The sequence below is a fragment of the Salmo salar genome, chromosome ssa12 (genome assembly GCF_905237065.1).
Source record: "Salmo salar chromosome ssa12, Ssal_v3.1, whole genome shotgun sequence".
In the NCBI taxonomy this organism is placed as follows: domain Eukaryota; kingdom Metazoa; phylum Chordata; class Actinopteri; order Salmoniformes; family Salmonidae; genus Salmo; species Salmo salar.
In genome coordinates, this window is record NC_059453.1 from 38,931,997 (window position 1) to 38,947,847 (window position 15,851).

The 15,851-nt window shown below is 46.0% G+C and overlaps 1 protein-coding gene across 3 annotated transcripts in view; it reads right to left on the reverse strand.

The window, feature by feature from the left end:
• Positions 1-14,660: 14,660 nt before the first annotated feature.
• The window catches only part of sult6b1 (sulfotransferase family, cytosolic, 6b, member 1), a 50,934-nt gene continuing 49,743 nt past the window's right edge, over positions 14,661-15,851 (reverse strand). For all 3 annotated transcript variants that reach the window (XM_014131575.2, XM_014131573.2, XM_014131577.2), the window contains one exon: positions 14,661-15,257. In XM_014131575.2, the coding sequence (XP_013987050.1) occupies positions 15,130-15,257 (128 nt within the window). In that variant the 3' untranslated portion in view covers positions 14,661-15,129. The remainder of the gene's footprint in view (positions 15,258-15,851) is intronic.

The window sequence follows — 15,851 nt, forward strand, 5'->3', positions numbered from 1 at the left end:
CCACATTAACTTAGAGATAGCAACTCTTTCAGGTGAATTAAAGTTAAAATTCCCAAATAGCCTATACAGGTTAGATTTATCATTAAAATTGATTTAATCAATTAAACCTGTTTTGGCAAGTTCAGTAATAACCAACTCACATTACTGACCCAGTCTTGATGATTCATTGACGTTTACAAACTGAGTTAAATCGTGTTTGCAGCCTCCAACTCAAAAACCCAAACATTACGTAAATTGAAATAACTGATAATCATAACAATGAGCAATCCATCAGATGGGTTTCCACCCATTTCCCCTCTAATCAGTGGACCTTCACCCACGGAAAGATTGATCGCTGACCTCAGCAACGATGCAAATCCTAACGATGCAGAGGGGCTGAAAATGTTAGATTTCGATGCCATAAGCAAGAAAAATGCAGACATTGCGACAGGCGCTCTTCAAAATAGACCATCAGGCGGAGGCCTTGTGAAGGTTCTCTCCAGTTTAGCCCTCAACTATGCCCACCAGCAGAGATGGACAGTGCACCAGTACCTCAGTGCCCAGCAGAGGCACGAGCAGGAAGCTGGGGAGTTCAAGGCACAGGTGGAGAGAACCAGGGAGCTGGCATCGAAAGCCGAAAAAGATAAGCTACTGCTAGCCGAGGAACTGTGTATGAGGACAGATAAATTGGAAGATCTGTCTAACACTTATAACAAAGAACGCGAACAAACTCTTGACCAAGTCCGTATTCTAAAGGAACAACTCATTTTATCCAAAACTAAATACGATGAAGTCACGCAAAACTAGATGAATCGGACGAGCTAGCTAGAAACCGGGGCGAGCAACTTGATGCCCTGCAAATGGTTGTGAATGAAACCACTCAAAGCAATAATGCTCTATTCCAAAAGCTGCAGACCAAAGACGATCAGTTAATGAACACAATGACTAAGTTGGAGGACAAAACAGCAGAACTCATTGAAGTCGCTGATTTAATGAAGGATGAGAAAGACCAAGTGAGAAAGTTGGAAAATGTGACCTCTAAACAAAAGGAGGACATCGCATCACTGGATCTCTCACTCCACACTCGAGACCTCTCCCTGCAAACCATGACAGATAAGTATGAGGCCGAGCGGAGCAAGGGCAACACCTCCGTGTCTAAAATAAACACCCTCAACTCCCAGATGGACTCTGCGATGCAACAGAACACCACCCTTAGGTATCATCTGGAGGAACTCCAGGACAGTCATGCGCTATTGCGGGACAACCAAACCAAGCAACCTAGCTCACATCCAGAGCTCAGAGAATGAGGGAATGTAGATGACAGGAGATTTCAGCCTCTTTCTCTTGGCCATTCGGCCCACAGTGAATTGGGGCCTCCTCGCCAACACAACCACAGCTTGACTTTTCCTCTTGGCCTCTCGGCCCACAATTCCCCACGGGAGAGTGCAGATGCTCCCCGCACACTTGGTGGGGATCGCCTTGACAAAATCGTCAAAAACTTCCGCCTCTTCGACCTCGTTCCAGGAAAGCCAAACGACACTGAGACATTCTTAGCAGACATAGAGGACGCCTTGGATGGCTACCCAAATGCTACGAATGCAGACAGGCTCTACCTTTTGAAGCGAATGTCCAACAGACATGCGACAAGGTTCATCTGTCTACAAGAGCAACACGTGCAAAACGACTATGCTAAACTTGCCACGGTTTTGAAAATAGAATTCAGTGGTTCTGCGACTCGCAAACACGATAGCTCGTTGGCTAACAATATCAGACAAGCTCGAAATGAACACCCACAAGCCTACTATCACCAGCTTCGTTCAGCTTACTTTGGCATGCTCACTGAAACAGGAATGGAAGACCTATTACCATTCAAACAACTGTTCCTGTCAAACATGTCTCCCAACTTCATTAACTACTTGGGCCCTACTGCCCACGTTGGGTTGCCAATCTCGACGCTCCGAGAGTTTGCAAACACTGCTTTTGAAGCATCAAAAAGAAGCTGGGCTAAGAGCCTGGACACCTCGACTTTCGAGCTTAGGCGGGAACCATCACTCGAATTAGAAGGTGCTGCATCAGGGACATGTGTGGTAAAGGATGACGATCAAAGGGGGTGGCTACCAAGTAACCACCACCGCGACAACCACCGCCGTAACAATAGTTACGATGAACGTCCCCAATCTAACAGGTCCCGTAGAGATCAACCTAGCCGACATGCCCCTGCACCTAACTCTCACAAAGGGTCAGGACACAAGGGTAACAAGCGTAACAAGGGCAACAAAGGATTCAACAATGATCTAAACGCTAACCGAAATGATATAGAAGCTCTGATAAGAGATGTACTGCATCGTAAGAAATTTGAGAAAGAGGACAAGGATAAGTCATCATGACTAGACGTAAAATCGTTGGAAACCAAGTCCGCCAAAACTCATGCAATTTGGGAGGACGCAAACATTTACATTCCCCCGCCCCCACTCAAATCCCTGTCCAGGAACCGTTCGTTCTAGACACAAGCCCGCAGGTTTTGTCTACAGACTTGGATACAGATGTGGAGATGTACAAGATAAGCAGCTTTGCAACAGATGATTCCTCTCCCATTCCGATAGAGGACCCACTGACTCACGTAGGTGACTTATCTGTCTTGGAAATCGACACAGATTACAAACCGCTCCGTTCTCCCAACCCACTCCATTTTGTTGGGGATATGACGAGAAAAACCAACTCGAACAGGCCATACCTTAGAACAGTCCTGGAGGACTGTTTGACCTGTCACGCTCTGATAGATTCGGGTTTGACAATTTCCCTCATATCCGAAACCTTGCTGGATGAACTAAAATGGTAGTGGACCCAGCAAAATGTTGGTTGAAAACGGAACATTGCGATACGAATCTTCGAGGCTTCACTCAAGCTACCCCGCCCCTAACCAAACGTCTCCTACTTAAACTCAACTTTGAAAGCGTGTCACTGATCCACCCCGTGTATGTGACTAGCATCGAAATCGAACGGATGCTGATTGGGATTGATTTAATTGACCGTTTGGTACCACAAATGGATTGGAAAACCAATCAAATCTCGTCACAAATACCTATGCCAACTCTGTTGACTTCACCGCATTCTTCCAAGGCTACCTGCCATACATTGTGCAACGACGTGGGTTCGACGTCAGCATCTGACGCAAACCCGGTAAACTTGGCCATGAGCCCGCCATTGGTGGCAAATGACAAGGTGAGTTCAACTCAGAACTTAACCGAACATGACGTTTTCCTGTGTGGCTTGGGTGACTCACCAGCCGACACTTACCGCCCTCCTCTGATAGGGGGCGTGTACCTAAACGGCACTATGGTTGAGGATGCCAGACAGGCAACCTGGTCAGAAAAATCCACAATCAGTTTGGAAATGTTCAATGAAATTTAGAAAACGGCTAACTGCCATCCCCTTTTGCCGAAAACGTTTAGATTTCCACTGGGAACGACTCCCCAGACGACGCTCACCACAATAGGGGTGTGTGCGCTATCGATCCGCATTGGAACCAAGGAAGTATCTCACTACCTACTGGTTGTCGCGGACCTCCCACATACAGTCTATGTGGGAGTGTACATTTTGGTAAGATTGGGTGTTAAACTCGATACCATACACCAAGTTCTTTGGTCTTTGGTGCAGCCAAACCAACATGCCTTGTCTTTCGACCCGGTGCGAATGGCACCCGGGCAGACTATTCGTGAAGCTTGCAAGATGATAACTGAGTCCGCCATGTTGATTCCGGCAAGAACCACAGAGGTTTCTGTAAGACTGAACCTGGCACCCGGATACCGGATGGAAGGCATGACTGCGTTCTTCCAACCCTCTCCGCAACTATTTGACTTGGGGCTAACTATCAATGGCAACCCGCTGTTGGAACTAACCGCTAGATCCACTTACCTCCTCATACAAAATCTGACTCAAGCGGATATTTCCATTTCTCAGCGCACTCAGCTAGGAACATTGATTGATTACTCCTTCCATGATTTTGAACTGGTTGTTCCCGTGATTGGGCCTCTTCTGTCCTCCCTAGACCTAGATGGTGAGGGAGGTACGCTGTTTACTTGTCAGTCAAAAGCAATCGCACTAACTCCCGTATTGCCACTTGACGACACATCAACGTTCAGGCTGGATGTCGATTCTGACAGCAACCTGTTATTATACTCCATCGTCACGGAGGATGATATCGCGTCTCCTCGTACATGCGAAGTACACTCTTGTGAGGTAACAACCAATGACTCTCCCAAAAGTGACATGCCGTCACCACCCGAGGAAGACCTGTACAATGTCGCCATGCACATGTAATGCAACTACTGTCGGAGGCTGATGCTCTTGTCAATGACACTGAACGCCATCAGTTGAGAGAATTGTTTAACAATCACAGTGAGATCTGGTCAACAGACTCGCTGGATTGCGGGGTTACGGGTATCCATGTGGTGCGTATTCTTACGCCACCCGGAGCAACTCCTACATTTGTTAGACAATACAAAATCCCGCTCGCAGCATACGCAGCGGTACAAAAGATTATCGATTCCTTAAGAGCTAAACGGATAATCAGGGAATGTAACAGTACGTACAGCGCTCCCGTATTGCCCGTTCTAAAACCAACGGGTAAATGGCGTCTTACCGTTGACTATAGACAACTCAACAAACTGGTTCCATTGTCTCGTTGGCCAATGACACAGCTCGACCAAGAGTTGCCAAAGGTGGCAAACGCCAAGTACTTCTCCACCGTTGACGTGGCGAATGGTTTCTGGATCATGACAGTTGACCCTCGTGACCAACACAAGTTGGCTTTCTCTTTCTCGAACAAGCTCTTCATGTTCAATCGTTGCCCATTCGGGTATGCAAACTCCCCCTCAGAGTTCAACATCTTCCTGCACAAGGCAATGCCAGACGCAGCCTCTAGGGGGACGATAATCTACGTGGACGATGTTCTCATGTGAAGTGAGACTTGGTCACATCACCTCAATGAAATGAGCCATGTTCTCACCCAACTCGTGACTGCAGGGGCTAAGTTGGCCATCATGAAAGGACAATGATGCAGGACCAAGGTAAACTACGTTGGGCTTCTGGTGGGTGCCGAGGGCATCCTGCCACAGTCTAACAGAATCCAAGCAGTCCGCAACATCAAAACACCTACAAACCTTCACGAGGTGTGCATCGAAAACTACGCCGACTTGTCAAAACCGTTGACTCGTCTTCTTCAGAAAGACACCCCATTCGTTTGGGATGCCACTCACAACGAAGCTGTGGCTTCCTTGAAAAACCTGCTTTGCGAGGCACCCTGCCTGGTATACCCCAACAAAGACAAGACATTTTTGGAAGTCGGTTTCTCAGAGCACTGCCTTAGCGCTGGGTTGTACCAAAAATACGACCAAGACAAACGTGTGGTTGCTTACGTGAGCAAAACACTCAACCCTGCTGAACACAAATAGACTGCGAAAAAGCGCTGCTGTCGACAGTCTGGGCAATCGAACACTTCACCAGTTATGTCGGCGGACAAAAAGTGATCATAGAAACATGTCACCAGCCTGTGACTTTTCTGAAAAGCAAATGAATCCGTGAGGGTGCTGTACACAACAGCAGGGTAGCGGCTTGGCTCATGACGCTGCAGAGCCATGATGTAGTAATCAACTACGCAAAAGTGAAAAACCTGCCTTTGGGCAGTGCTTTGGCGGTGTGTCAACACTGTGGTGACGATGAAACCGGCTCCGCACCACCCCCGCGTGACATCGCTCCGCCATTGCCTTCGAACCATCACTACTTCGAAGAGAACGTGTGTCTTGACATCCCAATGGCATTTGTAGATGGCCGTTCTTACCGCCATCTAGACAACGTGCAAGCTGGGGTGGGATTGGTATGGCACAACGACATTCCGTGCAAACCACTTCAATTTCAGCTTGGCAACAAGACCAGCCAGTTTGCAGAAGTGGCTGGCGTGCTGATCACCCTGCAAACGGCGGTGAAACACGAATTGTCAGAACTGGCGATCTGCACCGACTCAAACTCCGCGAGACTCACCTTCTTATGCCACTTGCCGTTTTGGAAACAAAAGCACATGACTACTTCAAGTGGTAAAGAGGTGAAAAACAAAGAGCTCATTCTAGCTTGTGATGACCTCATCACCAAACACGACATACAGGTGTATTGGAAGAAAGTCAAGGGACACTCCAAATCACCTGGTCGTGACAAACTTGGCAACGATCATGCCGACAGCATGGCGAAATCCGGTGCAATTCACGGCACCCCTTGCGTGTTTGATGCTCGAGACGAAAAAAACACTGAGGAAGCTATGGTGTCTGCGGTAACCCGTGGCCATGTAGCACCATGGAAAACGTCTTCGCACAAACATAATGTGTTGCTAATGCATTCATTCCTGAATGGCGACCTGGTAGCAATGCAACACCAAGATGAGTCCCTCGCCACTGTGATGGCGTTCCTGTCGGATCCCGTCAACCACCCAGTGTCAGAACTAGCTTTGGCATGTTCACACGACTTGCATTCGCTGTATGCAACTAAACAGCACCTCACACTTGTAGATGACCTACTGGTGTATGTTTCAGAAACCGACACCACTCAAAGGTGGGTGGTTCCTAAAACACAGAGGGGGATAATGATAGCCCATGCCCACGACGAGCCATGTGGAGGCCATGGGGGGGTCAAGGCTACATGTGAAACATTGCGACAGGTGGCTTACTGGCCTCACAAGGAACAAGACGTGGCACAATACGTGAGGGGGTGTCTAGTTTGCTGCCAGTTTCAACCCTCCAAGCCACTTCACAGAGCACCCCTGCAACACAAGGGTGTGTCTTACCCCTGGAGTTCGATCCAGATCGACTGGGCCGGCCCAGTTGCCAGGTCGGCCAGAGGCAACAAGTATCTCCTCACAGTGACTTGTGCATTCACAAAGTGGGCGGAGTGCCTGCCGGCGACCAATGACACAGCGGAAACCATGGCCGTTCTTTTGCTAAACCACGTTTTCAGTCATGTCGGCCTGCCAGGAGAAACCGTGGACAGCGACAGAGGAACCCACTTTTTGGCAGCTGTAATGACCAAACTGTGGAGGCTTCTGGGAGTCAAAGCTAAACTCCACATCGCATTCCACCCTAGGAGCTCGGGGAGGGTAGAAAGGAGCAACCAAACAATCGTCAGAATCTTGAGGAAATATGTGGCAGCCAACCACAAACATTGGGACCTCAAACTCCCATTGGTACTGATGGCGATCAGAGCCACACGCAACAGGTCTACGGGAATAACACCCTTCGAGATGATGACGGGCCGGCAAATGACACTTCCACTGCATCTCCTGTACCAACCGGGAGATGTCGCCGCAGCCACCGCCTACACGGCTCATCAATACATGACCGACTTGTGGAACCATCTCCAGACTACCTTTACGTATGCTCAAGGACAGTTGGAAATAAGTGCAGAAGGTGACAAGACCTATTACGACAAAAAAGCCTCACACCAGGTGTTCGAGGTCGGGGATAAGCTGTGGTACTACATATACACCAAACCCGCGGGCGTTGCAACAAAGTTCCTGCCCCACTGGACGGGCCCACACGAGATTGTGGTGAAGCTATCACCTGTAGCTTACCAGATCAGAATCAGCAAAGGTCGACAAAACGCCACACTAAAGTGGGTCCACCGGAACCAAATCAAGTTGTACACTCCCCCCATTGGAATAGAAGGGGTGCTAGTTAGCACCGAATAGATAAAAACCTAGCAAAGCCAGAGGTACTAAGAAAATTCTTAAGTACCCTCAGCTGATCCCTTCCAGGAGATCAGTACGTTGCACCTAACATCTTTAATTCCCTTCCCAGCTACCAGATATACATCTGTTGTCACTATTGATATTGTCCTGCGCTGTACTGTTTCAAAATAAGAAAACCAGAAAAATAGTTGTCAAAACATTTTTGTTTACAAAAACAAATAACTGAAATAATCCAACAGTCTCTGATTATGCATTTCTGTAAAATGGAGTTCCTTTGGCTGATCCTGACACTCTGCGCCCTGGTCAAAACCAACCCAGCAGACGTAATCATGAACGGACCCCCTATGGGAATCGTTCTCTGCGACGTTCCAGGACTCCTCATAACTAACTGCAGAGTACACACGCAGAGGGTGTGTGTCCGCCTAGATGCAGAGAATGTGTACCGCCAACACATTCCACCTGCGGCGCATTTGAGTTGGGCCGGGGCTGACTGGACCAGCCAGGCAATTAAGCATGCCCAGCTAGACACTGCCCATATGTTGGCCCAACTCCAAAAGTTCACAGTAACCCAGTCAGAACTAGCCGAGCCCAGGCGAGAGAAACGATTCGTCGGGGCACCACTATCGATAGGGGCAGCCGTAGGGTCACTATTTGCCCTAGGTACCACTGCTGTCAACGCAGTCAGTCTAGCCACAGTCAAGAGGAATGTTAGGGAGATTACTGAAGAGATGCCACTTATCCAGCAGCAGAGGAAGGCACAGGCCCTCAGGTTGCAACATGTGGGAAAGTCTCTCCAGGACACTATTCTGGTGGTCAACACACACGCTACTCTCCTGAACAAAACTATCCTGTCTGAAGGAAAGCTAGCAGAGGTCATGAACCATGACTATGCCCATGTCCAATTGGTTCGATTGTTACTGGAGGATTTTCTCCGTGAAGTTAGCTCTTCCATGGACCACTTGGCCATGAATAGAATCCCCTCATATCTAGTGCCCCTCTCAATGGTGCACGATATATTGACCTCAGCCACTTCAACCACGATAAGGCCGTTACAGTCACATTTGGCCTATAGTCTGGGGTCGGCCATCCCAATACACATTGATGTTGATCGTAATGAAGTGGGTTTTCTACTAACGCTGCCGGTTGTTGAACTGGAGAATATCTATAGATTGAAAATGGTTTTCAATGTAGGATTTTGGCGCGACAGTACCCACGTAAAGATTGCCATGCCCCCAGTTGTTGCTTAGCAGGAAAACAACCCAGATTTCTATCTCACCCCTAACCTGTTAATGTGTACTCTAACCAAAGATGTCCACTACCTCTGTCCTAGCAAACCGTTTGTCAGGGATGACACTGAGCGTCTTTGTGTTATTAAAGCTATCACCAGCGAAGAACGCTGTAGAGCCAAACTAACAGCCAGGGATGGGGCCACCACCACACAAGTGGAGGTGGTAGGGAACCGATGGTTGGTCAACACACCGTTCGCGTCCGCCACTATGACTTACGAACGCCATGACTCCATCACCCAATTGAACCTCCCCAACCAGACTGTTTTTGTTAACTTCTCTAGGGTAGGGGGCAGTATTTTGACGCCCGGATGAAAGGCGTGCCCAAATTAAACTGCCTGCTACTCAGGCTCAGAAGGTAGGATATGCATATTATTACATTATATTTGGATAGAAAACACTCTGAAGCTTCTAAAACCGTTTGAATGATGTCTGTGAGTATAACATAACTCATATGGCAGGCAAGAACCTGAGAAAAATCCAACCAGGAAGTGTGGAAATCTGAGGTTTGTAGTTTTTCAAGTGATTGCCTATACAGTATACATCACCCTAGACATGACATTAGAGACAATGCCATGATAGAGTCATTTAGCCAAGACCTTGGACATATATAGAACATAGTCCATATTAGATGATTAAAGTGCGATAGACACATTTTGTATACTTTCATGTTTCTATTCCAATTTTTCGTTTCATATCCTTTGACACTTAGGAAGCAGTAGAGCCAAAACGCTGCTCGTTTGGGGAGGAAATGTAATGATGTATTGATGTATTGCCTGAGTGTTTTTAACGTGCGTTATTAACGTCTGCCAAGTTACTGCCTAGGTCCACCAGCCGGGATAACCGGATGACGGGCCGGAACACAGAGCCCCTGCCGGATCTCCCAGGTCCCAGGTCCATTCTGGTGGTGATCCGCAGCTTGCGGAAATCCTACCAGGGTGAACCACCAAGGGGGGGGGGGGAACAAGGAAGAAGACAAATAAATATTTTTCTACGCACACTATGGATGAGTAGCCGTGTCTAAGCGGGTGAACTCAAGCTGGAACACCTGGCCTACACTCCCCATCGAATCGTGGTATCTACGCTGTTTCATTCCTACGCTGTGAGCTCTGAGCTACAGAGCTGTCTGTCCTCAGAAGACCCCTATCAGAGCAAGGGCGAGGAATCAGACCACTAAGCCAAAAGAACACTGACATCGTGAGGACAACCAGAGAGTTGCGCCAGAGAAGTGCGTCATTGAGAAGCCTAAACGACCCACGCGGAGCTTCCCATCTGAGACCTCCAACACGTAATTACATCATTATATTCTGACCCATAAGAGCGGCAGTTCGGAGCAAGGCTAGGGTTAAAATAAGCATAGCTGACGAATGCACCCAAATGTATATTTCTCTCGTGTACTTTCTCTTTTTCTCTCTTTTAAATCCCCATTTTGGGTAACACGCGCCATAGTGTGTTGGCCCGTTATACTAAGTCCTAATCAATAGCCTAGACTGTGTTTTGTGTATCTTTTATCATCATTTTAGCTTTCTAGTAAATAAATAATCAACTAAGATTGGTGTGGTACGAACTCATTGGTGGGACCCGGGTCCGTGCAGATTCCCGGATTATGCGACGTTCAGAATGAGACTGTAGAGGAAATTGATTAATTGGCGACTGTTGTAATATCGATATTCTGATATTCTTTGAGTTAATTTTGGAAATAGAAACTCAATAAAACTAATGAGTTAATAATTGCTTGATTCATTTAATCACGCAATTAGAAACCTATAATCATTCGATGAGCAACAGTCGTCACATTAACTAATACAACGTCACGACACAGGCAACCAGGCAGGCAGGAGAGGAGTGTTGTCAGTAGTTGCCAAAGCCACAAAGTCAAAATTGTCTATATCATAAAAATGAGGCTCTGTAGCAGTCTGTAGCTAGTGACTGACAATTGACTGTGACTGACAAGTGAATCTACTTGTTGCAGCAAGTGTTGGGGTTACCATGTGTAATCTCAGGGACAGGGTTGTATTCACTAGACATAGAGGCACACGGGCAGAAATTGGGGGGGAAGTACTATGTCAACTTGTCCAATAAGAAAACCCTGCTTTTTTTTGTTGCAAAACATTTATAGGTTTTTCTATGATGTGAACTAATTCATTGTCACGTCCTGACCAGTATAAGGGTTATTTGTTATTGTAGTTTGGTCAGGACGTGGCAGAGGGTATTTTGTTTATGTGGTTCGGGGTGGTGTTTTATGTAGTAGGGTGTTTGATTTATTATTTCCGGGTTTTTGGGGTTATGTTCTAGGTTTGTATTTCTTTGTGGTCTCTAGTCTTTTGTATTTCTTTGTCTCGTTTATTGGGGTTGGACTCTCAATTGGAGGCAGGTGTTTTCTAGTTGCCTCTGATTGAGAGTCCTATATATGGGTATGTGTTTGGTTAAGTGTTTGTGGGAGATTGTTTCTTGTTTTGCCTGTGTGAGAATGACAAGACTGTTTTGTTGTTCGTGAGTTCTTCGTTTTTGTTATTTTGGTGTTCTCTTTATTTAAAAATAAATACATGATGAGCATCCACATTCCTGCTGCGTTTTGGTCCTCTATTCCCGACGACAACCGTTACATTAATATATCTATGCCATATTTTTTTTATGGAAACATTGGTGGGGCAAACTCAATCAAAAAAGCGAATATACATCGAAACCACTACACTACACACTGAATGCACCATAATTGTAATGTGTGTGCTGGGAGTCGGGAAGCAAGTTCAAGGAGTGAATAATTGAATAAATTCATGAAATAATATACAACACAAGAAACACGAACAACGCACAGACATGAAACTGAAACAGAAACAATAACGCCTGGGGAAGAAACCAAAGGGAGTGACATAAAAAGGGCAGATAATCAAGGAGGTGATGGAGTCCAGGTGAGTGTCATTAGGCGCTTAGGTGCGTGACACTGTGTGCAATAATCAGCAGCCTGGTGACCTAGAGGCCGGAGAGGGAGCACACGTGACAGTACCCCCTCACAACGCAGACCAAAATGACGATCCCGGGGATCAGGAGCGGACCGGTCCCCTCTGGTGAGGCGCGGGAATCTGTCAATCCAGCTGAGGCGTGGGAGCAAGGCAACCCAGAGTGCCGGAGAGAGAACATAGGTGACAGTACCCCCCTCCCCGGCATGCGGGTCCAGCCGCAGGACGCCAACCAAAGGGACTATCCCGGGGATCAGGTGCGAACCGGTCATCTCCGCTGAGGCGCATAAACCCGATGAACTGGCTGAGGTGTGAAAGCCTGATGAGCCGGCTGAGACCTCCCCAGTTGCTTCGGCCGAGGCACGGGAGCCTGTTCACCCAGTTGAGGCATGTGAGCCTATCGAACCCGCTGAGGCATGGGAGCCTGTCGAGTCAGCTGAGGCATGGGAGCCTGTCGATCCCGCTAAGGCATGGAAACCTGTTTAGCCAGCCGAGGCAGGGGAACCCGTCAAACCCGCCGAGGCATGGGAACCCGTCGAACCCGCCGAGGCATGGGAACCTGTCAAGCCAACTGAGGCATGAGAGTGTGACGAAACCGTCTGAGGCTTTCCTGGTAGCTGTGGTACTGACACCCGGATCCGACATTACCTCCAACACAAAAACAAAAAAACACTCCCTACTGTTTCCCTTTGGTGAGGCGTTATTCTGTAACGTGTGCGCTGGGTGTCGGTAAGCAAGTTCAGGGAGTGAATAATTTAATAAATGAACGAAACATAATACGAAACAAGAAACACAAACAACGCACAGACATGATAGTGAATCAGAAACAATAACGCCTGGGGAAGGAACCAAAGGGAGTGACATAAAAAGGGCAGATAATCAAGGAGGTGATGGAGTCCAGGTGTGTGTCATTAGGCTCTAATGCGCATGACGCTGTGCACAATAATCAGCAGCCTGGTGACCTAGAGGCCGGAGAGGGAGCACACGTGACAGTAATAACCAACCCCATAATGAGTTTTGAGCAACACACACAAATGTTATAACATTTGAGCTATGATCAGTTTATAGGCTACTTCCCTCTTATTGCATGGAAAACCATGGTAGTTGAGCATACTTTTGTAGAGTAAAGTTTATTTGACTTCAGAATCAATTTCATCATCAGTCTACAGCATTGCTAATCACAGTGCCATCCGTTTTGTCACCAAAGCCCCATATACCGCCCACCACTGCGACCTGTATGCTGTCGTCGGCTGGCCCTCGCTACATATTTGTCGCCAGACCCACTGGCTCCAGGTCATCTACAAGTCTTTGCTAGGTAAAGCTCCACCTTATCTCAGCTCACTGGTCACCATAACAAAACCCACCCGTTGCACGCGCTCCAGCAGGTATATCCCACTGGTCATCCCCAAAGCCAACACCTCTTTGGCCGCCTATCCTTCCAGTTCTCTGCTGCCAATGACTGGAACGAATTGCAAAAATTGCTGAAGTTGGAGACTTATATCTCCCTCACAAACTTTAAGCATCAGCTATCTGAGCAGCTTACCGATCGCTGCAGCTGTACACATCCCATCTGTAAATAGGCCATCAAACTACCTACCTCATCCCCATATTGTTTTTATTTACATTTTTGCTCTTTTGCACACCAGTATTTCTACTTGCACATCATCATCTGCACATCTATCTCGCCAGTGTTAATTTGATAACTTGTAATTACTTCGCTACTATGGCCTATTTATTGCCTTACATCCTTATGCCATTTGCACACACTGTATATAGACTTTTTCTATTGTGTTATTGACTGTACGTTTGTTTATTCCATGTGTTGTTTGTGTCGCACTGCTTTGCTTTATCTTGGCCAGGTCGCAGTTGTAAATGACAACTTGTTCCCAACTGGCCTACCTGGTTATATAAAGGTGAAATAAAAAAATTAAATAAAAAATATCATAAACAAGCACTCTTTTCATGAAATAATACAAGTTGGGCATAAACTAATATTTTACAGCCTCTCAAACCTGATTCTGTGGTCCATTCTTCATCGTTGTCACAGTCCTCAAGCTCACTGTCCTCACTACCAGAGGGTATGATCCTAACTGCTCGATTAGGCTCCTTTCACCCATAGAATGTCCCTGTGTCCATTGCCTGTGAATGTCAGGGGATATGTTGGCACATTTCTTTTTACATCAAATTACATGTCTTTCATTGAGCATGATACTGAATTGCCCTGAAAAGTAGCCTAACTGCACAACGTTGCACTGAGGCAGTTGTAAACGAAACCCTGTTCTCAACTGGCCTACCTGGTTAAATAAAGGTGAAATATATATTTTTTAAGAGTGTTGGGATGCAGTGCATACATGTTCTTAGTGTAATCTTGCATTAACAAGATTCTCTGGTTAAGAATAAAGCAACAGTCTATAAAGCTAGTCCCTTCTTTCATCCATTGCATAGCTCCAGTTCCATTGTGTTATTACAGTCTGAAGTCAAACAAGCTAAATCAACATTTATGGAGACAGACATACTTTCTGTAACACCCAACAAACTTAAGTTATGCTTTATTCCAAAACTAACTAACTTATTATGAAATTCATATCAATTTACTATTCATATTCTGGTAAAAATAGAAGAAAAACACTACAAATGCTGCTGGAAAATGTGGTTGGTTATACTGTTTATGTTATTCTTCGACAACACAGACCTCAAAACAAATCAGGGGGAGAAAAATATATTTATTCAAAGAGAACAAATCATAGTTGTTATGCTGGAAAGTGGATGGTTGATGTTCATTCTTCCCTGTTCTTGTTGTTTCTCCATTGAACAAAGAGACAGGATGTAGTTTATACCAAAACCTAGCCTGTGGTTAACCAATTAGAATTCATTGTAGTAAAACTGGCCAAATACAAAGAATCCCGTTTCGGGCTTCAATGTGTAGATAGTTTGGACCAATGAAAATTTGCCACATGTAGCTATGAGTCCAAACTGGAACCCCTACACAGATTCTAAACAGATGTTGAACTGAAAAACAAGTAGTTGCATTGATCTTTAGTTCTCTGCGTTGTAAATGTATCTTTGAGTATTCTTACAGAAGGTTTAGGCCTACTGTAGACATGAGCAACATTTTTCTATTTCAATCTTTTGAAAATGCTTATTTTGCATTGGATCTGGAAATTTCAGCTCCCTACTTGCAGTAAATATCATATTTTAACTTAGCCCCCAGTTTCGTGTGAGCCAGGTGCTTCTCAAACTCCTTGTCCATCTGTTTACTTTGGGCTTCACTTAGATGGTTCTTCCAATCTCCAACTTCACCTAGGCAGAAAAGCAAGCGGGACAAATCAAAGGCGAAGATCAACTTTTTGGACCTGTGAAAACATCAACAACTGACATCACCAAAATCCTTGTATATTCATTTTGAAATGTTTTACAAAGTCTTTACTACAACCCTTTTCAGTTGTTGTTTGTTTTGGGTGGTTTCAGTTTCCTCTTCACCAATTGAAAGGTTTCCTTGATATTACTAAGGGTGTCCCAAAGGGGTCAATTTTGGGCCTGTACTTTTGACTTTTCTATAAATACAAACAACATTGGTTGGTCTGTAGGTAATTGTAACTTCCACTTGTATGCAGATTATTCGGTTGTGCATTCTGTTGACAAGGCTGGCTTGGAGCTACAATCTGCCTTTTTTGCTTTGCAGAAAGCCCTTGTTGAACTGAAATTGGTAAAACTAAATATATGTTATTTTCCAAAAAGCTCTGATGGTTTATGCATTTGTACATCAGATGGTGCCAGGGGCGGAAATCCCGGGGGGGACGGGGGGGACACAACCCCCCCATCCTGGGAAAAATATGATTTGTCCCGCCCAATATATCACTGAAACATAACTATGTAATTTAAATAATATTAATA